At 44.2% G+C, this 17,122-nt stretch overlaps 1 protein-coding gene across 3 annotated transcripts in view; it reads left to right on the plus strand.

Annotated features, from left to right (window-relative positions):
- LTK (leukocyte receptor tyrosine kinase) overlaps positions 1–17,122 on the plus strand; it is a 159,260-nt gene that overhangs the window by 48,555 nt on the left and 93,583 nt on the right. For all 3 annotated transcript variants that reach the window (XM_050954786.1, XM_050954787.1, XM_050954788.1), the window contains 3 exons: positions 8,601–8,714; positions 14,919–15,071; positions 16,153–16,375. In XM_050954786.1, the coding sequence (XP_050810743.1) occupies positions 8,601–8,714; positions 14,919–15,071; positions 16,153–16,375 (490 nt within the window). The remainder of the gene's footprint in view (positions 1–8,600; positions 8,715–14,918; positions 15,072–16,152; positions 16,376–17,122) is intronic.

Here is a 17,122-nt window from a genome sequence, read left to right on the forward strand (position 1 = left end):
TCTCCACCTGAACCATGTGCACCTGTCAGCTCTTCCCCAGCCCTTAATGTAAAACATCCTCTACAACCTTTTAAATTTTACATGCCAGAAATCTGGTTCCATTTTGATTTAGGTGGAGCCCATCCTTCCTGCACAGGCTCCTCCTTTCCCAAAAGGTTCCCCAGTCCCTAATAAACCTAAACTCCTCCTCCCTACACCATTGGCTCATCCATACATTAAGACCCTGCAGTTCTGCCTGTCTTCCTGACCCTGCACGTGAAACTGGAAGCATTTCAGAGAATGCTACCATGGAGATCCTGGCTTTAATCTCTTACCTAGCAGCCAAAATTCACTTCCCCCAAACTAAATGATCTGGATGAGGCTCTTTTTTTTTTTAAACTCTTGTTGTTAAGCTGTAAAAACTGGATTCAGTGCTCTCCCTGGGTAGTAATTCCTTTACACCAGCCTTTATTTGCCTTTGTCCCATGCTGGCGGGTGGGGGGTTGCTTCTATCTAGGTGCTTATATTAGAGAAACAAGGTGGATGAGGTAATATCTTTAATTGAACCAACTTCTCTTGGTGAGCGAGACAAGATTTTGAGCCACACAGAGCTCTTCTTCAGTTTGGGAAAGGTACTCTGAGTGTCACAGCTAAATGCAAAATGGAACATATTTAGCACATATTGTATTTAGCACATATTGTAAGGGACCATTCCAGGTAGAGTGACCTATAAACACCTCTATAGTCATAAAACAAAAAGGGAGATTAGGAGGTTAAAGATTGTTGTAATAAACCATAAATCCAATAAAAACAAGGAGTCCGGTGGCACCTTAAAGACTAACAGATTTATTTGGGCATAAGCTTTCATGGGTAAAAAATCCACTTCTTCAGATTCATGGAGTCTCTTTGTTTAGTCCATGATTTTTGGTGTCTATCAGAATTATGAATTTAAGCTCCCAGGCGTGTCTTTTTGAAAATGTTGGCAGGTCTCCTTAGAGGGTGAGGTCAGATATAGAGCGATTGCTTTGTGAAAAGTATTCACCCAAAGGCGATAAGGTGTTCTTATCTGTTATCATTTTCCTGCATGAGTTCATTCAAGAGAGTAGTGAGTCTAGTTTCACCCACATAGTTTTTATTGGGACATTCAGTGCACTGGATGAGATTCACCACTTGCTGTGATAGGCATGTGTAGGACTCATGGATCTTGAAAGGTGACTTCTGGGGGAACGTTGTTGATCGTTGTAGCAGTGGAGATACGTCTGCAGGTTTTGCATCTGTTGTTCTGGCAGGGTCTGGTGCCACTTTGAGTTGGTGTGTTCTGATCTGTGGGGAGCTTGCTTCCAGCTTGGAGAGACTGGGGGTTATTTGAAGACCAGAAGTGGTACTTATATGCCCCTTGCTTGCAAAGAATCTGAATGCCTCTCAATTACTTAAAAATAGAAATAATAATAAGCTATTTCTTCCTTCCTACTTGATGGGTGGTATGCATGCATGCACATGCCTTTGTGTGTGAAGACCTTTCTGAGGAAAAGCCAATTTGAAGGGTTTTGCACTTCAGTCCTATGGCCATTCTTATCTCTGGGCGTGCATTCCACAAGCTAGGTCCAGCGCCTGTGAAAGCTCTGTCTCCTGTGCTCAGGAGCATCTCCATATAGATTGACAATTGCATGGTCCCAGTGGAACATAGCTGTTGTGGGAGGTCTCCTCTACTGCTCTTAGAGCAAAGGAATGGGAATCAGGACTTCTAGGTTCTGTTCCTGCCTCTGCCATAGAGTTACCATGTGACCGTCCTCTGAAACATCTTCAGACGAGGGCAGGACTAAATGGATTAGTGCTCTGATCTAATACGTTCCTTAGTGACATCACCAAGCCCACCCAGAGGGAATCAGCCTCAGGCCTGGGGTAAGAATGCGGTAGTTCCTTGCTCTCAATGTTATGCGTCATCCACCAGTCACATTATTCTACCAGTCGTGTTATCGAGCTGTGCCTCCTAGTATCGAGAGCCGCACTGGCTGTTCAGTAGAGGAGCTGGTGCAACTGACTTGTGTCCAGGAGAGAGCTGGTAGCATTGTGCTGGCTGGTAACCCTCCTTGACCAGATGCACACTGATCTAGGATCTCCCCAAAAAGTGAGAAATCCACCAACATGTGTTCGTGGATCCCAAATGCCAGCCCTGGGAAGATCTATGGTGAGCCCTTGAAATGAATGGAAGCAGTGCAGCTTAAATCCTTTAGCCGGCTTTGAAAATCTCAACCAAGATTAAGAAAGCACCATGAGAAACTTTCAACTCTGGTGATCAGTGCATATTTTCAGGGCTATCTCCGCAACCGAAAGGGCTGGGAACACGTTTTTTATTTAAAATAAATGCCAAGATTGCCTTAACATTTTCAGATCTGTGGAGCACGCAGCCGCAGGCTTTGTAAGCCTCGTCTGCCTGCTCCTCAGATTGTACAGATACACAGGAAACAGGCTTTCATTCTCTGCAGCGAGACACCCTAAATCACAGAGTAACAGGGTGAGGGGTGAAATTATATCTGAGACCTTACTGAGTGCCATCTGGCTATTACAAAAGATGGAAGGATGAATTCAAGGAGGATTTGTCACTGGTCTCTCATTCAGGGAAGCAAGGCTGTAAAGAACCAAAGTGTGGTGACTTTGAACATACATCTTTCTCCCCTCAAAAACATAAAGCTGCCTTATCAGAGAAGTTCACATCTCCCCTCCCCCAGAACATATGCACCTTGATTAAAGACAAATCAAGCCCTTATCTCCCCTTCCACATCCCTTCCTAGTGCTGACACTGAGCTTCTATTTAAGACAGAGTGCTCACATATTCCTTTGTTATCAGCTCCCTGAAGGGCCAGGATTTGTAACCTCTGGTGAATGGAATTTTTCTCACAACTAAGCTAAGGCTACCATTTTATTAACCATCAGAACTCTGTTTAAGCTACTGAAAGGAAGTGGGCTGGCTGCCTGATGACGGCACTGATTGGGGTGCTGGAACCAAGCATGCTGGGGGTATAGCAGCACCCCCTGGCTTGAAGTGGTTTCTATCATATACAGGATTTACAGTTTGGGTCAATGGCTTTCACCATCCCCACTATACAAATTGTTCCAGCACCCCTAGTGCTGATCAGACCGTTTGACTGGAAAGGTCTTCCTGCAGGTCAAATACTAGATACTGTCACAGGTTTCAGATAGCCGTGTTAGTCTGTATCAGCAAAAATAACGAGGCGTCCTTGTGGCACTTTAGATACTAACAAATTTCCTTGTTGTTTTTGTAGATACTGTAAGTTCTGCAATTCCAGTAGTGGGCACCAACCAACCCTGATTTGGAAGGTGAGCCCACCCCACCTTGGAGTATGGAGAGGGAGGTATTTAGTCCCCAGGTTCATCCATCTCAAATTAAAGGGAGATACATAAATCTGCAAGTCATAAAATAATACAGCACATTAAATAAAATACGCATTTCTCTTAGACAGGAGTCTCTTGATAGAAAACAAGCCCAGCTTTATACCTGTGCAAAATAGAGGGACGTAATCCACTATATCTCTAAGATCATGAGTTAATTAATGTGAATGAATGGATAAGCCACTGGAAGTAATGAATCTCATTACTGGGGGTGCTTCTGGATTTTCATGAAGCTAGGAGCCAAAAACAAAGTTGCCTTTCTGTCAGACACTGAATAGGTACCAGAGAGAAACCTTGAATGAGGACGTAGTGCACTGAAGATGAAATGTATTAGGCTCAGTATTCTAAAAAGGCCCAGCCCCAAGACTAAGGAGCTCTTTTGTTTATGTTCATTTGCTTCTTTATGTTTTTAGGTTAAGGTAGGGCTGGTGAAAGGTGCCAGATGAACAGCCCAGGAGGCTGACGTTCTCTGCCCCCAGAACAGATATGGTACAGGGAGCAACAGTGCAAATTTGCTCATGGCACCCAGTAAATATGCTTTCTCTTTAGGTGTAGGGAGGTAGCTCATTCTTAATGACCTCTGTGGAGACTGCTCCCTTCTCAAATGTGTGTATTGGTGATGTGGACACATCTGTCCACTAAGGAATGGAATTGACACCACCAGCTTGTTTCACATAGGCTATGAACCACTGTCAGGTGGTAACAACTTTCCATCACTACTAACGTGAGGCAACTTGAAATTGGGATTCTGTTATTTTAGAGGTAATGGGGAACCTCAGACTCACTGAAGAAGAGCAATGTCTGTGTATATTCTGGCATGTCAAAGTGAATGGTTACATGTTTTGCTCTGTGTGTGTTCAGCGTCTGTATGTCTGAGTATGTATCTGATACAATGGAAGGCAGAGAGAGCGGATACAGTTTGTAAGATGATCCTATCAAATGGGTTTGGTTCTGTGGCTGTTGATGATGCTTGTCCTCCAGCAGAGGGAAAGAATATTGCTCAGATGTGCTATCTGACCATATCTGCTGATACCATCGAATTCAACAGTCTGAATAGACTCCTTGCTGTGCATCAGTATAGGGCAGGAAAATGTTTTTACTAAGGGAATAGTGCAATCAACAGATTGGGCTCCATGCAATCACATTTTTGTCTTTTCTGTCCATCTCTCCAGTGATCCTTGGGTACACTTAGCCATTCTGTGTGGATTCGTATTAACAATAATTACGTATCTGAGGGAAGAGGGAGGCCAGCCCAGGTATGGGGGTGAGGAATGGGAGAGGCATTATATAATAAATGTACGAGTGGGTTTTTTATCCTAGCTGTCATAGGAGTCATAGATCTTGTGATCCAGTAAATCGCTAGGTGGCTCTCTGAGTTACTCAACATCTTTCTCTTTTGTTTTACTCTTTCTGTATTGACAGTAAAGTAATGCAAAAAACTTTCTGCACTGTATAGTTCTGATACCTTCTGGAAATGTTAATGTGGGGCAAATCATTATGTGTCTGTGGCATGAACAGGCAGTTCAAACCACAGAATCAAGCATTAATTTACAAATCAACCAGTCGGGACAATATGAATTCTAGGATATTAAGGGAATTAGCTAGCAAATTCATTGAACTGCTGGCATTTATTTTTGAAAAGTCAAAGACAGTTCAAGAGGTCCTGAAAGACTGGATGAAAGCAAATGTAGTACCAACTTTCAAAACAGGAAAAACTGGTTGGTTCTGGCCATTTCTATCTTGTCAGTCTAACTTCAATCCCTTGTAAAATATTGCAACAAATACTTTGAGAAATACAAGCTTGAGGACAGATTCTCCAGTCTGCTAAGTCCACTTGGTGCTCTAAGTGGTGCAAAATGGATTTAAAATAGCTAGAGATGACTAGTGGTTCATTGCCCTCATGCAGGGGAACATTCCATTAGTGTCAAGCTGGCAGAGATGCATAGCTGCCTATTGTGCCAACCACTGCCCTATCTCTGGAGCAAAAGGAGGGAAGCAACAAGAACAGAGTGTGTCAGAACAGAGCTTCACTGTTTCCAATACCCAAAAGATCCCTGAGCAGCCTTTTGCCAGTGGCATAAGTGAGCAATGTTCCCTTGTGGCTCTAACAGAGCTCAAGCACAATCAAAAACGTTACCTTTTTCATCTGCAGCGTGACAGAACCATGAGCAATAAATGGCAGGGGATTATAAAAAATAAATCTCTCCAGGCTAACTTGATTGTTCAGATATATATACATAAAACTACAAAATTAGTAGCCACGGGGCATGCAGTAAACAGAATGTACTCTGATTTCAGTAGAGCATTCGACATGGTATTTCTGAAGTCTAATTGGAAAATTTGTTCAAATTGATTTGGGTTGGAACACTGTCATGTGGACTGAAAACTGAATCAAAGATCCTAGATAAAGTATAACATAAACAGCAATGTGTCCAGCTGGGAGGCATCCAGTGGAGAAACCAGAGAGATCATTGTTAGATCTTATTCAACATCTTCAATAATTATCCCAACAAGGGAGTCAACAGCTCAGTATTGACATTTACGGAGAAGGAGGAGTTTCAGACATCAGGGAGGACAGAGCAGTAACGCATAATGACTGGACAGATTAGAAGCATGGCAGAAAGTAACGAACTAGATTATCCTTGCAAAATGCAGGTTAATATAGTTTGGGGGAAAATAATGTGAAATAATACATTTAATGAGAGAGAGAATCCTAGCAATCAGCAACAGTAAAAAAGTCTGATAGGTGACAGTGGGCATCAAATTAGACATGAGTTTACAAGGTAACATAGATGTGAAAAAGATCAATGCCATTTCAGATGGCATAGGCAAAATTAACACTAACAACACATCATATACAAAACAAGTACACCATTTCTGATCACCACATTACCAGAAACCTAAAATCAGGATTTTTGCCATCACATAAACCAGTGTTGCAAATTGTGGGTTAGAAGGAAGAAAATTTGGATACATATTATTTTGAGGGGGACAAATTGATACAGGTTCCTTGATGCTGTGGTAAAATACAGCACCAGAAACAGCAACATCTCAGTTCTGGAGGTCCCTGTGACAGAATGCTAGGTATGAAAGCCTGATGGCATGGCTACACTTGCAGATGTAGACTACTCTGGGTACGTCTACACTACCCTCAGGATCGGCGGGTAGTGATCGATCTATCAGGGATCAATTTATCACGTGTAGTGTAGATGCGATAAATCGATCCCCAGTCACTCTCCCGTTCACTGCTGAACTCCAGCTCGGCAAGAGGCGGAAGCAAAGTCAATGGGGGAGCTGCATCAATCGACCCCGTGCCGTGAGGATGCGAGGTAAGTTGAACTAAGATACGCTATTCTTGTAGCTGGAGTTGCATATCTTAGGTTGATTTTGCCCCCCCCTCCACCACCAGTGTAGACCAGGCCTTAGAGTTAAACCAGCCTTCGGAGAGTGCAGTAGGGAAAGCGCTGCAGTCTGTCCACATTGACAGCTGCAAGCACACTGGGGTGGCCACATTTGCAGCACTTGCGGAGGCATTGGGGGTGGTGCATTATGGGCAGTTATCCCACAGAGCATCTCTTCCCATTCTGGTGCTGTGGTTTGTGGGAAGGGGGCGGGGCATTCTGGGTCCTATCCCAATGCCTCGTGATGCATCGGTTCACATCCCAGCAATCCCTCTGCTTCCGGCCACATTTGGCACCATCCTTCAACGTTTTTTGTGCTGTGCGCTCTGTCTTCCCTTTCGGTCTGCGGGAATGGAGCCCCAACTGCTGAGGCTAAGTGCTGTTCACTCAATGCCATGACCTACCCTTCCAAAAGAGCCTGCAGTGCCTCAGCCCTCAGGCATGTGGCAGCCTATCCCTGAGCAGAGCCTCAGTCTGATGGGGTTCTCCAACCTCTCCAGAGTTGCAAATTAGTCTGTGCAACAGCACTATCCCGCCAGGAACCCACACTGCAAGTCACCAGGCAACAGACTCTCTAGACTCCCAGCCTGCTCTTCTTCCTGTTCCTGCCCCAGCCTTGCCCAAGCCCTGTTCCAGCCTTGCCCATGCCCTGCTCTGACCTTGTTTCAGGCCTGCATCTGCCTCCTGACTCCAAGACCCATGGACTCTGATCACCCAGTTTTGATCTTTGGCCTGCATCTGGACTTTGGCTATGGTACTAATTTGGCTTATCTGTGGACTCTGACCACCTGGCTTTGACTTCCTCTCCAACCACCAGGCCTGACTGCTTGGAAGCAGCACCTGACAGTTTGCACAAACTCCACTGTACCAACTCCTGCCAGGCTTGATTGAGCACCTGGGTGCTGCAGTCCCAGAGACAGTGTCCCTACTCTAGAGCCTCCAGAATCAAATTGCCCAGCTGCAGTTAGAGAATGTCTCTCTTCAAGTGCAGGTCCAGACATCTCTAGGATCCTTGGTGGCAGCCCTGGAGCATGGTCTGAAAATCTCATTGCTAGTGTGGTTTGACGACGATCACCACAAGTTTTGAGGGTTCGTTAACCAGTGCTGCTTGCTGTTGCTGATGCGGCCATCCGTGCGCCCAGGTGATCAGGCAAAGATGGGACCTTTCAACTCAAGGTTCAAATCCTGCTACCATCTGAAACTCATGTATTTGATTATGAAATTACATGGTGGCCTCTAGTTTGTGGTGCCAGTCTCTACAGAGAAGCCAAGCATTCACTCATGACAGGTGACTCATGGGTTGCTGGTGGGTAGATGGTGTTGCCTCTACCTTCTCATTTCCAGCCACTTCTAAAATTATATATTCCTCCTGTGTATAGAAACGCACACACATCACTAGGCAGATAGATGGTTACACTATAAGGAGGGTATCATTGAATGAGTATATTGCTGTTGCATGGGCACTTGGGGGGGTAAATTGTTATAGCAAGTGCATCTTTGGAGGATGTTGTGATAACAAGGGCATAGGTGGGCAGAATATATCTGTACTAAAGAGGACATCATTATGGAATTATGTTGCTATAGTGTGTGCATCTCTGGGAGCCATACTGCTATAATGAAGACCTAATTGGGGGAGCACTGTATTGCAACTGTAGGATGAGGGCAGATTTTGGTGCAATATACTGCACTAACATGGGTTATACTGGGTGGATGTTCCTATTGTAATGTAATTGGATCCCTAAGAATTTTAATCCTGGATCAATATATATAAACATTAAATGTTCCCCATTCTTTATTGTTTTGTTACAGTTGCTGTGTCCTGCTCTGGATTATATGAGGAAAACCCTTCTTTACTGAGTCCCCATCCCAGACTGTCTCCAGGCAAAAATGTGATGATGTCATCTGATCAGTCTTCCAGTCCAGGTACTACAACTCCAGTCCCTTTAGTCCTTCCTATCTCTTAAGCAGGATCCACACTGCACAGAGGAGATCAGCTTCCCTCTTTGATAATTAGAAGCCTCCTGTGTCTATGTGTGTGTCTGGTTACTAGAAAGCCAAGCTGCTGGCTTTCACAGGATGATGGAATGGACTCAAACAAGCTAGTGTAGCCGTAAGGCACTGTCTCCATTTCTGGAAAAAAAAAAGCCTAGAACAAAAAAAACTCTTCTCCATCAACACACTATGAAAACGATCAGTGTAGAATATGTCGAGTCACTGAAGCAAATGCTAATTAATGGATCTGTTTCCTCAGCAAATAGAATTTCCTTTGAAAATAACTTCACTCTGTATTACTGCCAAGGAGTTTATTTTCTTTCTCCACCTGTCTGGAAAAACCCAACAGACCTGAGCAAGTAGCTGCAAGGAAGGTAGGATGAACTGGAATTTCTGTGGTACCAGGAGTAGTTGAATGAGTGCCCAGATTTGTGAAGGGCTGAGAGAATGAGCCAAGCGCTGCTAGAAAGGTAGATAACTGTACAAAGCTGTGGTACCCACAAGGCTTCAGGAACTCTATCCTTTCTTGTCTGCACTCTCAGCATAACTCTGCTTCAGGAAAGAGCAAAGGGAGAAGGCTATTACATGAGGCAATTCCTGATACGGGACCCTTTCAGTTAGAGCAGGATATGTATATTGTTACCAGAGAAGTTATCCTCTTATGCAATAGTGCAAGTGTCCTGTAGGGCCAGCTAGGAGTTGGCCTCCTGCAGTGAGAACATACTCGTGGCCAGGGCCGGCTTTAGGAAGTACAGGGCTCAATTCGAACAGTTTCGACAGGGCCCTGGCAGGGATGACTTTAAAAAAATAAAAATAAAATAAACACATGTAAAAAACTACGTGGGGCTTGTACTTACCGGGCGGTGCTCCAAGTCTTCGGCAGCACTTCAGCAGTGGGTCCTTACAGGAGCAGCGCCAGGGTTTTTGGCGCCCTAGGCGGGGGTTCTTCTGCGCTCCCGATCGTTGGTGGCAATTCTGCGGCAGGGGGGGTCCTTCCATGCTCCCGGTCTTCGGGGCACTTCAGCAGCGGGTCCCGGAGTGAGTGAAGGACCTGCCGCAGAATTGCCGACAACAACCCAGAGCGCGGAAGGACCCCCCGCCGCTGAATTGCCGCCGAGGGCGACAAAATGCCACCCTCCCAAATCCTGGTTCCTAGTGACCGCCTAGGTCGCCTAAATGGAAGCGCCGGTCCTGGGTCCTTCACTCACTCCAGGTTTTCAGTGGCACTGAAGGACCCACCACCGAAGTGCCACCGAAGACCCAGAGCAAGCAAAGGACCCACCGCCGAAATGCCGCTGAAGACCCGGAGCACCGCCAGGTGAGTAAAAATTAAAAAGGCACCTCTAGCCAGGGAAGGGATTCTCACTGGGCGTGGGGCTCTCTTAGGCGTGGGGCCCAATTCGGGGGAATTGGTGGAATAGGCCTAAAGCCAGCCCTGCTCGTAGCACTACCCTGTCAATGTCACCCAGGAATCTTACAATGTGGAATTCTTCCCTGAAGTGGTATGTCTGTGCTGGCTGGAATCCTATGGAGTACATGTCTTCATAGCAGTTCCATGGCAACTGAAATTTCCTCTTGTGGTGATTGGGGCAATTTTTCAATATTTCCACTTCTATTTTAGATTGTTTCCCTTCATTCTTTTTGCATGTATTCCTTGTGCATTCAGCAGTTCTTGAAACCGTTCCAGGATGTGAAATGCCTAGAAGAAGGTGAACAATTAGCTGTCATTACCTCGCCATTGTAATAAAACCCAATGTCCTGGAAAGCAAGTGGGAGGAGGAGAGTGACGAGGCACTTTTATCATGAGATCCCTCACGGAGGATGAACAGTATTTGGCAGTGAGGGAGAAAACTGGACTTGTTCAACCTTAAAAGGAACCATATTTTTATTTCAATAGCATTACAATAATTCCTCTCTAGTTTATGCTCCCTCCTTTCCCACCCCACAGTTTCTAAGACATACACAGAAATATTTCATGAGTGCATCCTTTCAACAAAATTTGCATCCAGCTGGTCATCCACCAAAAAAGAGTTCTCCTATTGATTTGAATTAGGTGTGTTATAATAAAACACTCATTAACTGTACATATCAAGAAGGGCTCTTTTTCTTTTCAAATCAGTAAACTTACTCCCATCTTGCATAACTCATTTATCATATGAATTTCTTTCAAGGAAGACAGTTTGCTTACTTCACCTGAACATGAATTTCCATAACAGATAGTGGGATATGGTTAGCAAATATAAACAAACAGAGCTGCCAAATACTATAAATTAATCAAGCTACCTCTTTTATTGGCTGAGAAGGAAAAAAGAGAGATTGTTATTTCTATGTTGAATCCTTGGGAGTTGCACAGATACTACAGAGATGGAGCCATGTAAGCACCTGGATAGATGTTTGATTGATTGATTGTCTAGCAAGCAATGTTCATACTTCATATTATCTCTTTGCACGCTTCACCAACCTACTTGCAGAATGGGTGTAGTCAGGGAGGCAGGAATATGCTATGTAATCATAGAATCATGAAAATGTAGGGCTAGAAGGGACCTTCCCTTGACTCAGTGGGACCAGGACTGCCCTTAGTCCCCAAGAAGAAAATGAGCCTTTGACAAGTTGGGAGAAAACCAGTTCATAAAAACCAAGTCCTAAGCTTGTGAAATGTTCCCCTTAATATTTAACACACAAAGTTCAGAATTAATAATCCTCAGGTGCGGGGCTCTGGCTCCCCATCCCCTGGTCTCTGGAGAAAGAAGACTCACATAGATGAAATAGTCCCTGCTCTTGTCCCAGGAATGGTTCCCCAAATCCCATCCCAACCCTAAGGTACTAGCCAAAGAGTTGCATCCCAGCCTCCACTGTCATGTGTCACCTGAGGAGCAGATGCACATTTAACCTGGGACAGATATTCCTTAATACTCAGACTATTTGATGTGCACCCGACACTTCCTTGCTCTGTAAATAGCCCTAGCTATCCTCTTCTAGTTGCTGACCGTTTCCCTTCATGCCACAGGTGAGATTGCCCTTCCCGAATAAGCCCTTCATGTCTCCTTCCAGATGTCAACCACTCCCAATTTCTCATTCTGTTATAAAGCTTGTTACTCCTCTCCCAAACATCAGAACCCTCACAACCTAGAGGTGATGGCACAGGGGCTTTGTACAGCTGGAGCAAGTGGGGAAATCATCTGCTTGTCACTGTGAAAGTAGTTGTTGTAGCTACTTTATTAGTGGAGCAGTTTGGTATGTGGCTGTATATTCAAGGGGTTAAAAATACATTGCTCTAATATCTGTAACTACAAGTTCAAGACTTGGTAAGGTATTTTGAAATGCAATAATTTTCCATAAATATTTATTTTTAAATAAAATTTCTGGAAAATGGTTTGGCATTTTTGCTACTCAGACTTCAGTTTGCTATCGCCGATGTTTGACTGTAGCACTGCAGACATAGTGATTGTGTTTTCTGGCCCTGAGTGGGTGTTTGGGTGCTACCAGATATAAATAGTATCAGAGGGGTAGCCATGTTAGTCTGGATCTGTAAAAGCAGCAAAGAATCCTGTGGCACCTTATAGACTAACAGACGTTTTGGAGCATGAGCTTTCGTGGGTGAATACCCACTTCGTCAGATGCATGTAGTGGAAATTCCAGGGGCAGGTATATATATGCAAGCAAGCTAGAGATAACGAGGTTAGTTCAATCAGGAAGGATGAGGCCCTGTTCTAGCAGTTGAGGTGTGAAAACCAAGGGAGGAGAAACTGGTTTTGTAGTTGGCAAGCCATTCACAGTCTTTGTTTAATCCTGAGCTGATGGTGTCAAATTTGCAGATGAACTGAAGCTCAGCAGTTTCTCTTTGAATCTGGTCCTGAAGTTTTTTTGCTGCAGGATGGCCACCTTAAGGTCTGCTATAGTGTGGCCAGGGAGATTGAAGTGTTCTCCTACAGGTTTTTGTATATTGCCATTCCTAATATCTGATTTGTGTCCATTTATCCTCTTCCACAAAGACTGTCCAGTTTGGCCGATGTACATAGCAGAGGGGTATTGCTGGCATATGATGGCGTATATTACATGGGTGGAAGTGCAGGTGAATAAACCAGTGATGGTGTGGCTGATCTGGTTAGGTCCTGTGATGGTGTCGCTGATGTAGATATGTGGGCAGAGTTGGCATTGAGGTTTGTTGCATGGATTGGTTCCTGAGCTAGAGTTACTATGGTGCAGTGTGCAGTTACTGGTGAGAATATGTTTCAGGTTGGCAGGTTGTCTGTGGGCGAGGACTGGCCTGCCACCCAAGGCCTGTGAAAGTGTGGGGTCATTGTCCAGGATGGGTTGTAGATCCCTGATGATGCGTTGGAGGGGTTTTAGCTGGGGACTGTATGTGATGGCCAGTGGAGTCCTGTTGGTTTCTTTCTTGGGTTTGTCTTGCAGTAGGAGGCTTCTGGGTACATGTCTGGCTCTGTTGATCTGTTTCCTTATTTCCGCGTGCGGGTATTGTAGTTTTGAGAATGCTTGGGGGAGATTTTGTAGGTGTTGGTTTCTGTCTGAGGGGTTAGAGCAGATGCAGTTGTACCTCAGTGCTTGGCTGTAGACAATGGATCGTGTGATGTGCCCGGGATGGAAGCTGGAGGGGCAGTCGGTAGGTTTTCGGTATAGGGTGGTGTTAATGTGACCATCACTTATTTGCACCCGTGGTGTCTAGGAAGTGGACCTCCCGTGTAGATTGGTCCAGGCTGAGGTTGATGGTGGGGTGGAAGCTGTTGAAATCGTGGTGGAATTTTTCCAGAGTCTCTTTCCCATGGGTCCAGATGATGAAGATATCATCAATGTAGCATAGGTAGAGAAGGGGCATGAATGGACGAGAGCTGAGGAAGTGTTGTTCCAGGTCGGCCATAAAAATATTGGCATATTGTGGGGCCATGCAGGTGGCCATAGCGGTGCTACTGATCTGGAGATGTATATTGTCATCAAATTTGAAATAGTTGTGTGTGAGGATAAAGGCACAGAGCTCAGCATCCAGTTGTGCTGTGGCATCATCAGGGATACTGAGAAGGGGTATATAGTACAAGTCATGGACAGGTCACAGGCTGTGAATTTTCGTTTACTGCCCGTCACCCGTCCATGACTTTTGCTAAAAATACCCATGACTAAAATGTAGCCTTAGCCATTATTACTGTGCTTTCTGCTTTTGAAGCCTCTCTAATCTCCCTGAGCTTTTCACAGTCACTGTCACCATCCTGGTCAGGTGGTTGGTAGTATATTCCTATGGCTATATTCATATTATTCGAGTATGGAATTTCTAGCTATAGAGATTCTATGGTACAGTTTGTTTCATGTAAGATTTTTATATTACTTGTATCTATGCTTTCTTTAACACCACTCCTACTTCTCTGTGACCTACTTGGTCATTCTTATATATTTTATACCGTGTATTACCGTGTCCCATTGATTAGTCTTACTTCTCCAAGTTTTTGTGATACCTATTATATCAAAATCCTCATTTAATGCCAGTTCACCCATTCATCCATCTTAGTTTTAAGACTTCCAGCATTTATATATAAGCACTGCTACATTTGGTCAATACTCAGTTGCTTGCCTTTAAGTGTTCTGTTTAAATGGGACTCTATTTTGTTTGATTATTCCTCACTAGTTCTTACTTGTACTTTACCAACTTCTTTCCTATCCTCTTTACTAGGTCCAGGGGTGACTTGATCACTGTCTATAAGTACCTACACGGGGAACAAATATTTGATAATAGGCTCTTCAGTCTAGCAGCAAAAAATATAACATGATCCAATGACTGGAAGTTGAAGCTAGACAAATTCAGATTGGAAATAAGGCATAAATTTTTAACTGTGAGAGTAATTAACCATTAGAACAATTTACGACAGATCACAGTGGATTCTCCATTACTGGCGATTTTTAAATTAAGGTAGTTTTTCTAAAAGATATGTTCTAGGAATTATTTCGGGGAAGTTCTCTGGCCTGTGTCATACAGGGGATCAGGCTATATGGTCACTAAAGTTACTTCTGGCCTTAGAATGTATGAATGAACCTATGAATCTAGATCTGCTCATTAACATCCTGTCTGACACCCTCCCTGGAGCCAGGTGGCACACCAGTGAAAAGTTCTCTCTCTGTTTCTCATCCCAGAAACCTCTTGTACCTATGGGTCCATTTGCTCCTGGGTAACATCTACAGACACCTCCGGAAAACCAGACTGGGTGCTATCTTCAATGAGTGCCTTGGTGTCGCAGCAGCAACATCAAGTTCTGGAAAACCATTCATCCAGAGGAGACAAAGAAGGTAGACAAACTTCCAGTTCATTCCCAAAGGGATACACATATGCACACACAGATTTCTATGGCCATCTTTCCCTGTCTATCTCCGAAGCCATCATGAAATTCCACTCTGAACTCTAGAGAACACACCACTAAGAATCATGTGTATATTAAAAAAAGCCATTGATTTTTCCATAGATTTATCAAACACTAGACTTGAGCATATTGCATAGATGTATGGAATATTTACTGTGTGGCAGCCTTGCTCATACTGCAGTGTTCAATGTGAAACTTGATACATATATAACACAGCCCATTTTTATACAGTGCACATACTGTAACATTTGAAATGCGAAGACAACACTCTCAAAGAACCACAGTTATTGGCAAGTCACTTCTCTTTCATCAGCAGTGCACAGTGTAGCTACTTCCATAGGTAGCTACTTCCAGACCCTGAGAAAAGCTGAGGAAATTCAACTCCTGGTATAGCTAATAGGTTTTGGAAGGGGCCCAAGTCTGCAGTATTCCAAGCCCTTTCAGCTCATCTTGCCTTTAATGGGAATTGAAGATGCTTAGCACTCTTCACTGTTATTCATCACTTCTTGGGATTTGGCCCATACTTTTTATGTTCTTATGGTCCAGTCCTGCTCCCACTGAAATGAGAGGTTCACATCAACTTCATTGGGCCAGATTCGGGCCCTTTGTGAATTAGCTTTGTTTCCAACACAGTCAGAAGAAGCCACTTTTAACTACAGAGGGTGAGAGTCCCAGGAAATTCAGCCCCTTGACAAGGCTAAGCTGACTCATATTTGTGTGCGCACTCGTGTCTGTGTTATGTTTCTAACCAGTATTATATCTATTGCCTCCTCCCTTTTTCCTTCTTTCTCTCTCCTTGGTTTCTTTTCCTCTCTTTTCCCCTCTCTCTCTTGATCTGTTCTTTACTTATTTTCTTTCTTTTTTAACTTAATTCTTCTTTCACTTCTTTTTATCCTCTACTTTTTTCTTGTCTTTTCTTCTCCTCTCCTTTTTCACCACTGCTTCTTTCAATTCCTCTTTCCTCTTGTTTTCTCTTTTTATGTCTTCTCCCCTTGTACTCTTTCCTTCAGGGAACATTCTCCTCCTGAACACCAGCAGGTTCTTGGATAGATGTGAGTTCAGTCTGCATAGCCCCATCCTGCCATGGAGTGTGGAGTCCTGCTTGCTGGAGCTGGCCATATATTCATGGGACACTGCTCCTCCTCTCCAGGGATTCACAGTTGAAATCCGACATGTGGAGACAAACCGGAACATAATCATCCCTCTGAGAGATGGGCAAGAGGAGATCACCTGGTAAGGCTAGCTACCTGCAGCCACTTAAATGTTGCCTGAGGGGCAGTTCCCTTAGGGCATTGCTTCAAGCAAAGTCTGCTCTGCTTCTCTCTCCACAAAGTCACTGGTTCTGTGAAGGCCAACTCTGAGGACTGAACTGAGAACCTCCATAGTTAAACACTTGAGGCTCCACAGCTTGATCTAAAGAGCTAGCCTCCATAGCTGCTGGCTGTAACAGACTCTCATCCTCTGGGGATAAGATACAGAAGAGGATGTATAACATACTCTTGACCAGTGGGTTATACTTACATAAGAACGGCCCATACTGGGTCAGACCAAAGGTCCATCTAGCCCAGTGTACTGTCTTCCAACAGTGGCCAATGCCAGGTGTCCCAGAGGGAATGAACAGAATAGGTAATCATCAAGTGCTCCATCTTCTGTCGTCCACTCCCAGCTTCTGCCAAACAGAGACTAGGGACACCATCCCTGCCTATCCTGGCTAATAGCCATTGATGGACCTATCCTCCATGAATGTATCTAGTCCTTTTTTGAGCTCTGTTATAGTCTTGGCCTTCACAATATCCTCTGGCAAGGAGTTTCACAGGTTAACTGTGCATTGTGTGAAAAAAATATTTCCTTTTGTTTGTTTTAAACCTGCTGCCTATTAATTTCATTTATTAACTTCCTCCCAAAGCTTTAGTAGGTAATGATGCCCCTATTTCATCTGATTCACTTACTGTTGCTGAGATTATAGGCCTCAAATCTACT

The sequence above is a fragment of the Gopherus flavomarginatus genome, chromosome 5, assembly GCF_025201925.1.
Source record: "Gopherus flavomarginatus isolate rGopFla2 chromosome 5, rGopFla2.mat.asm, whole genome shotgun sequence".
Taxonomy (NCBI): domain Eukaryota; kingdom Metazoa; phylum Chordata; order Testudines; family Testudinidae; genus Gopherus; species Gopherus flavomarginatus.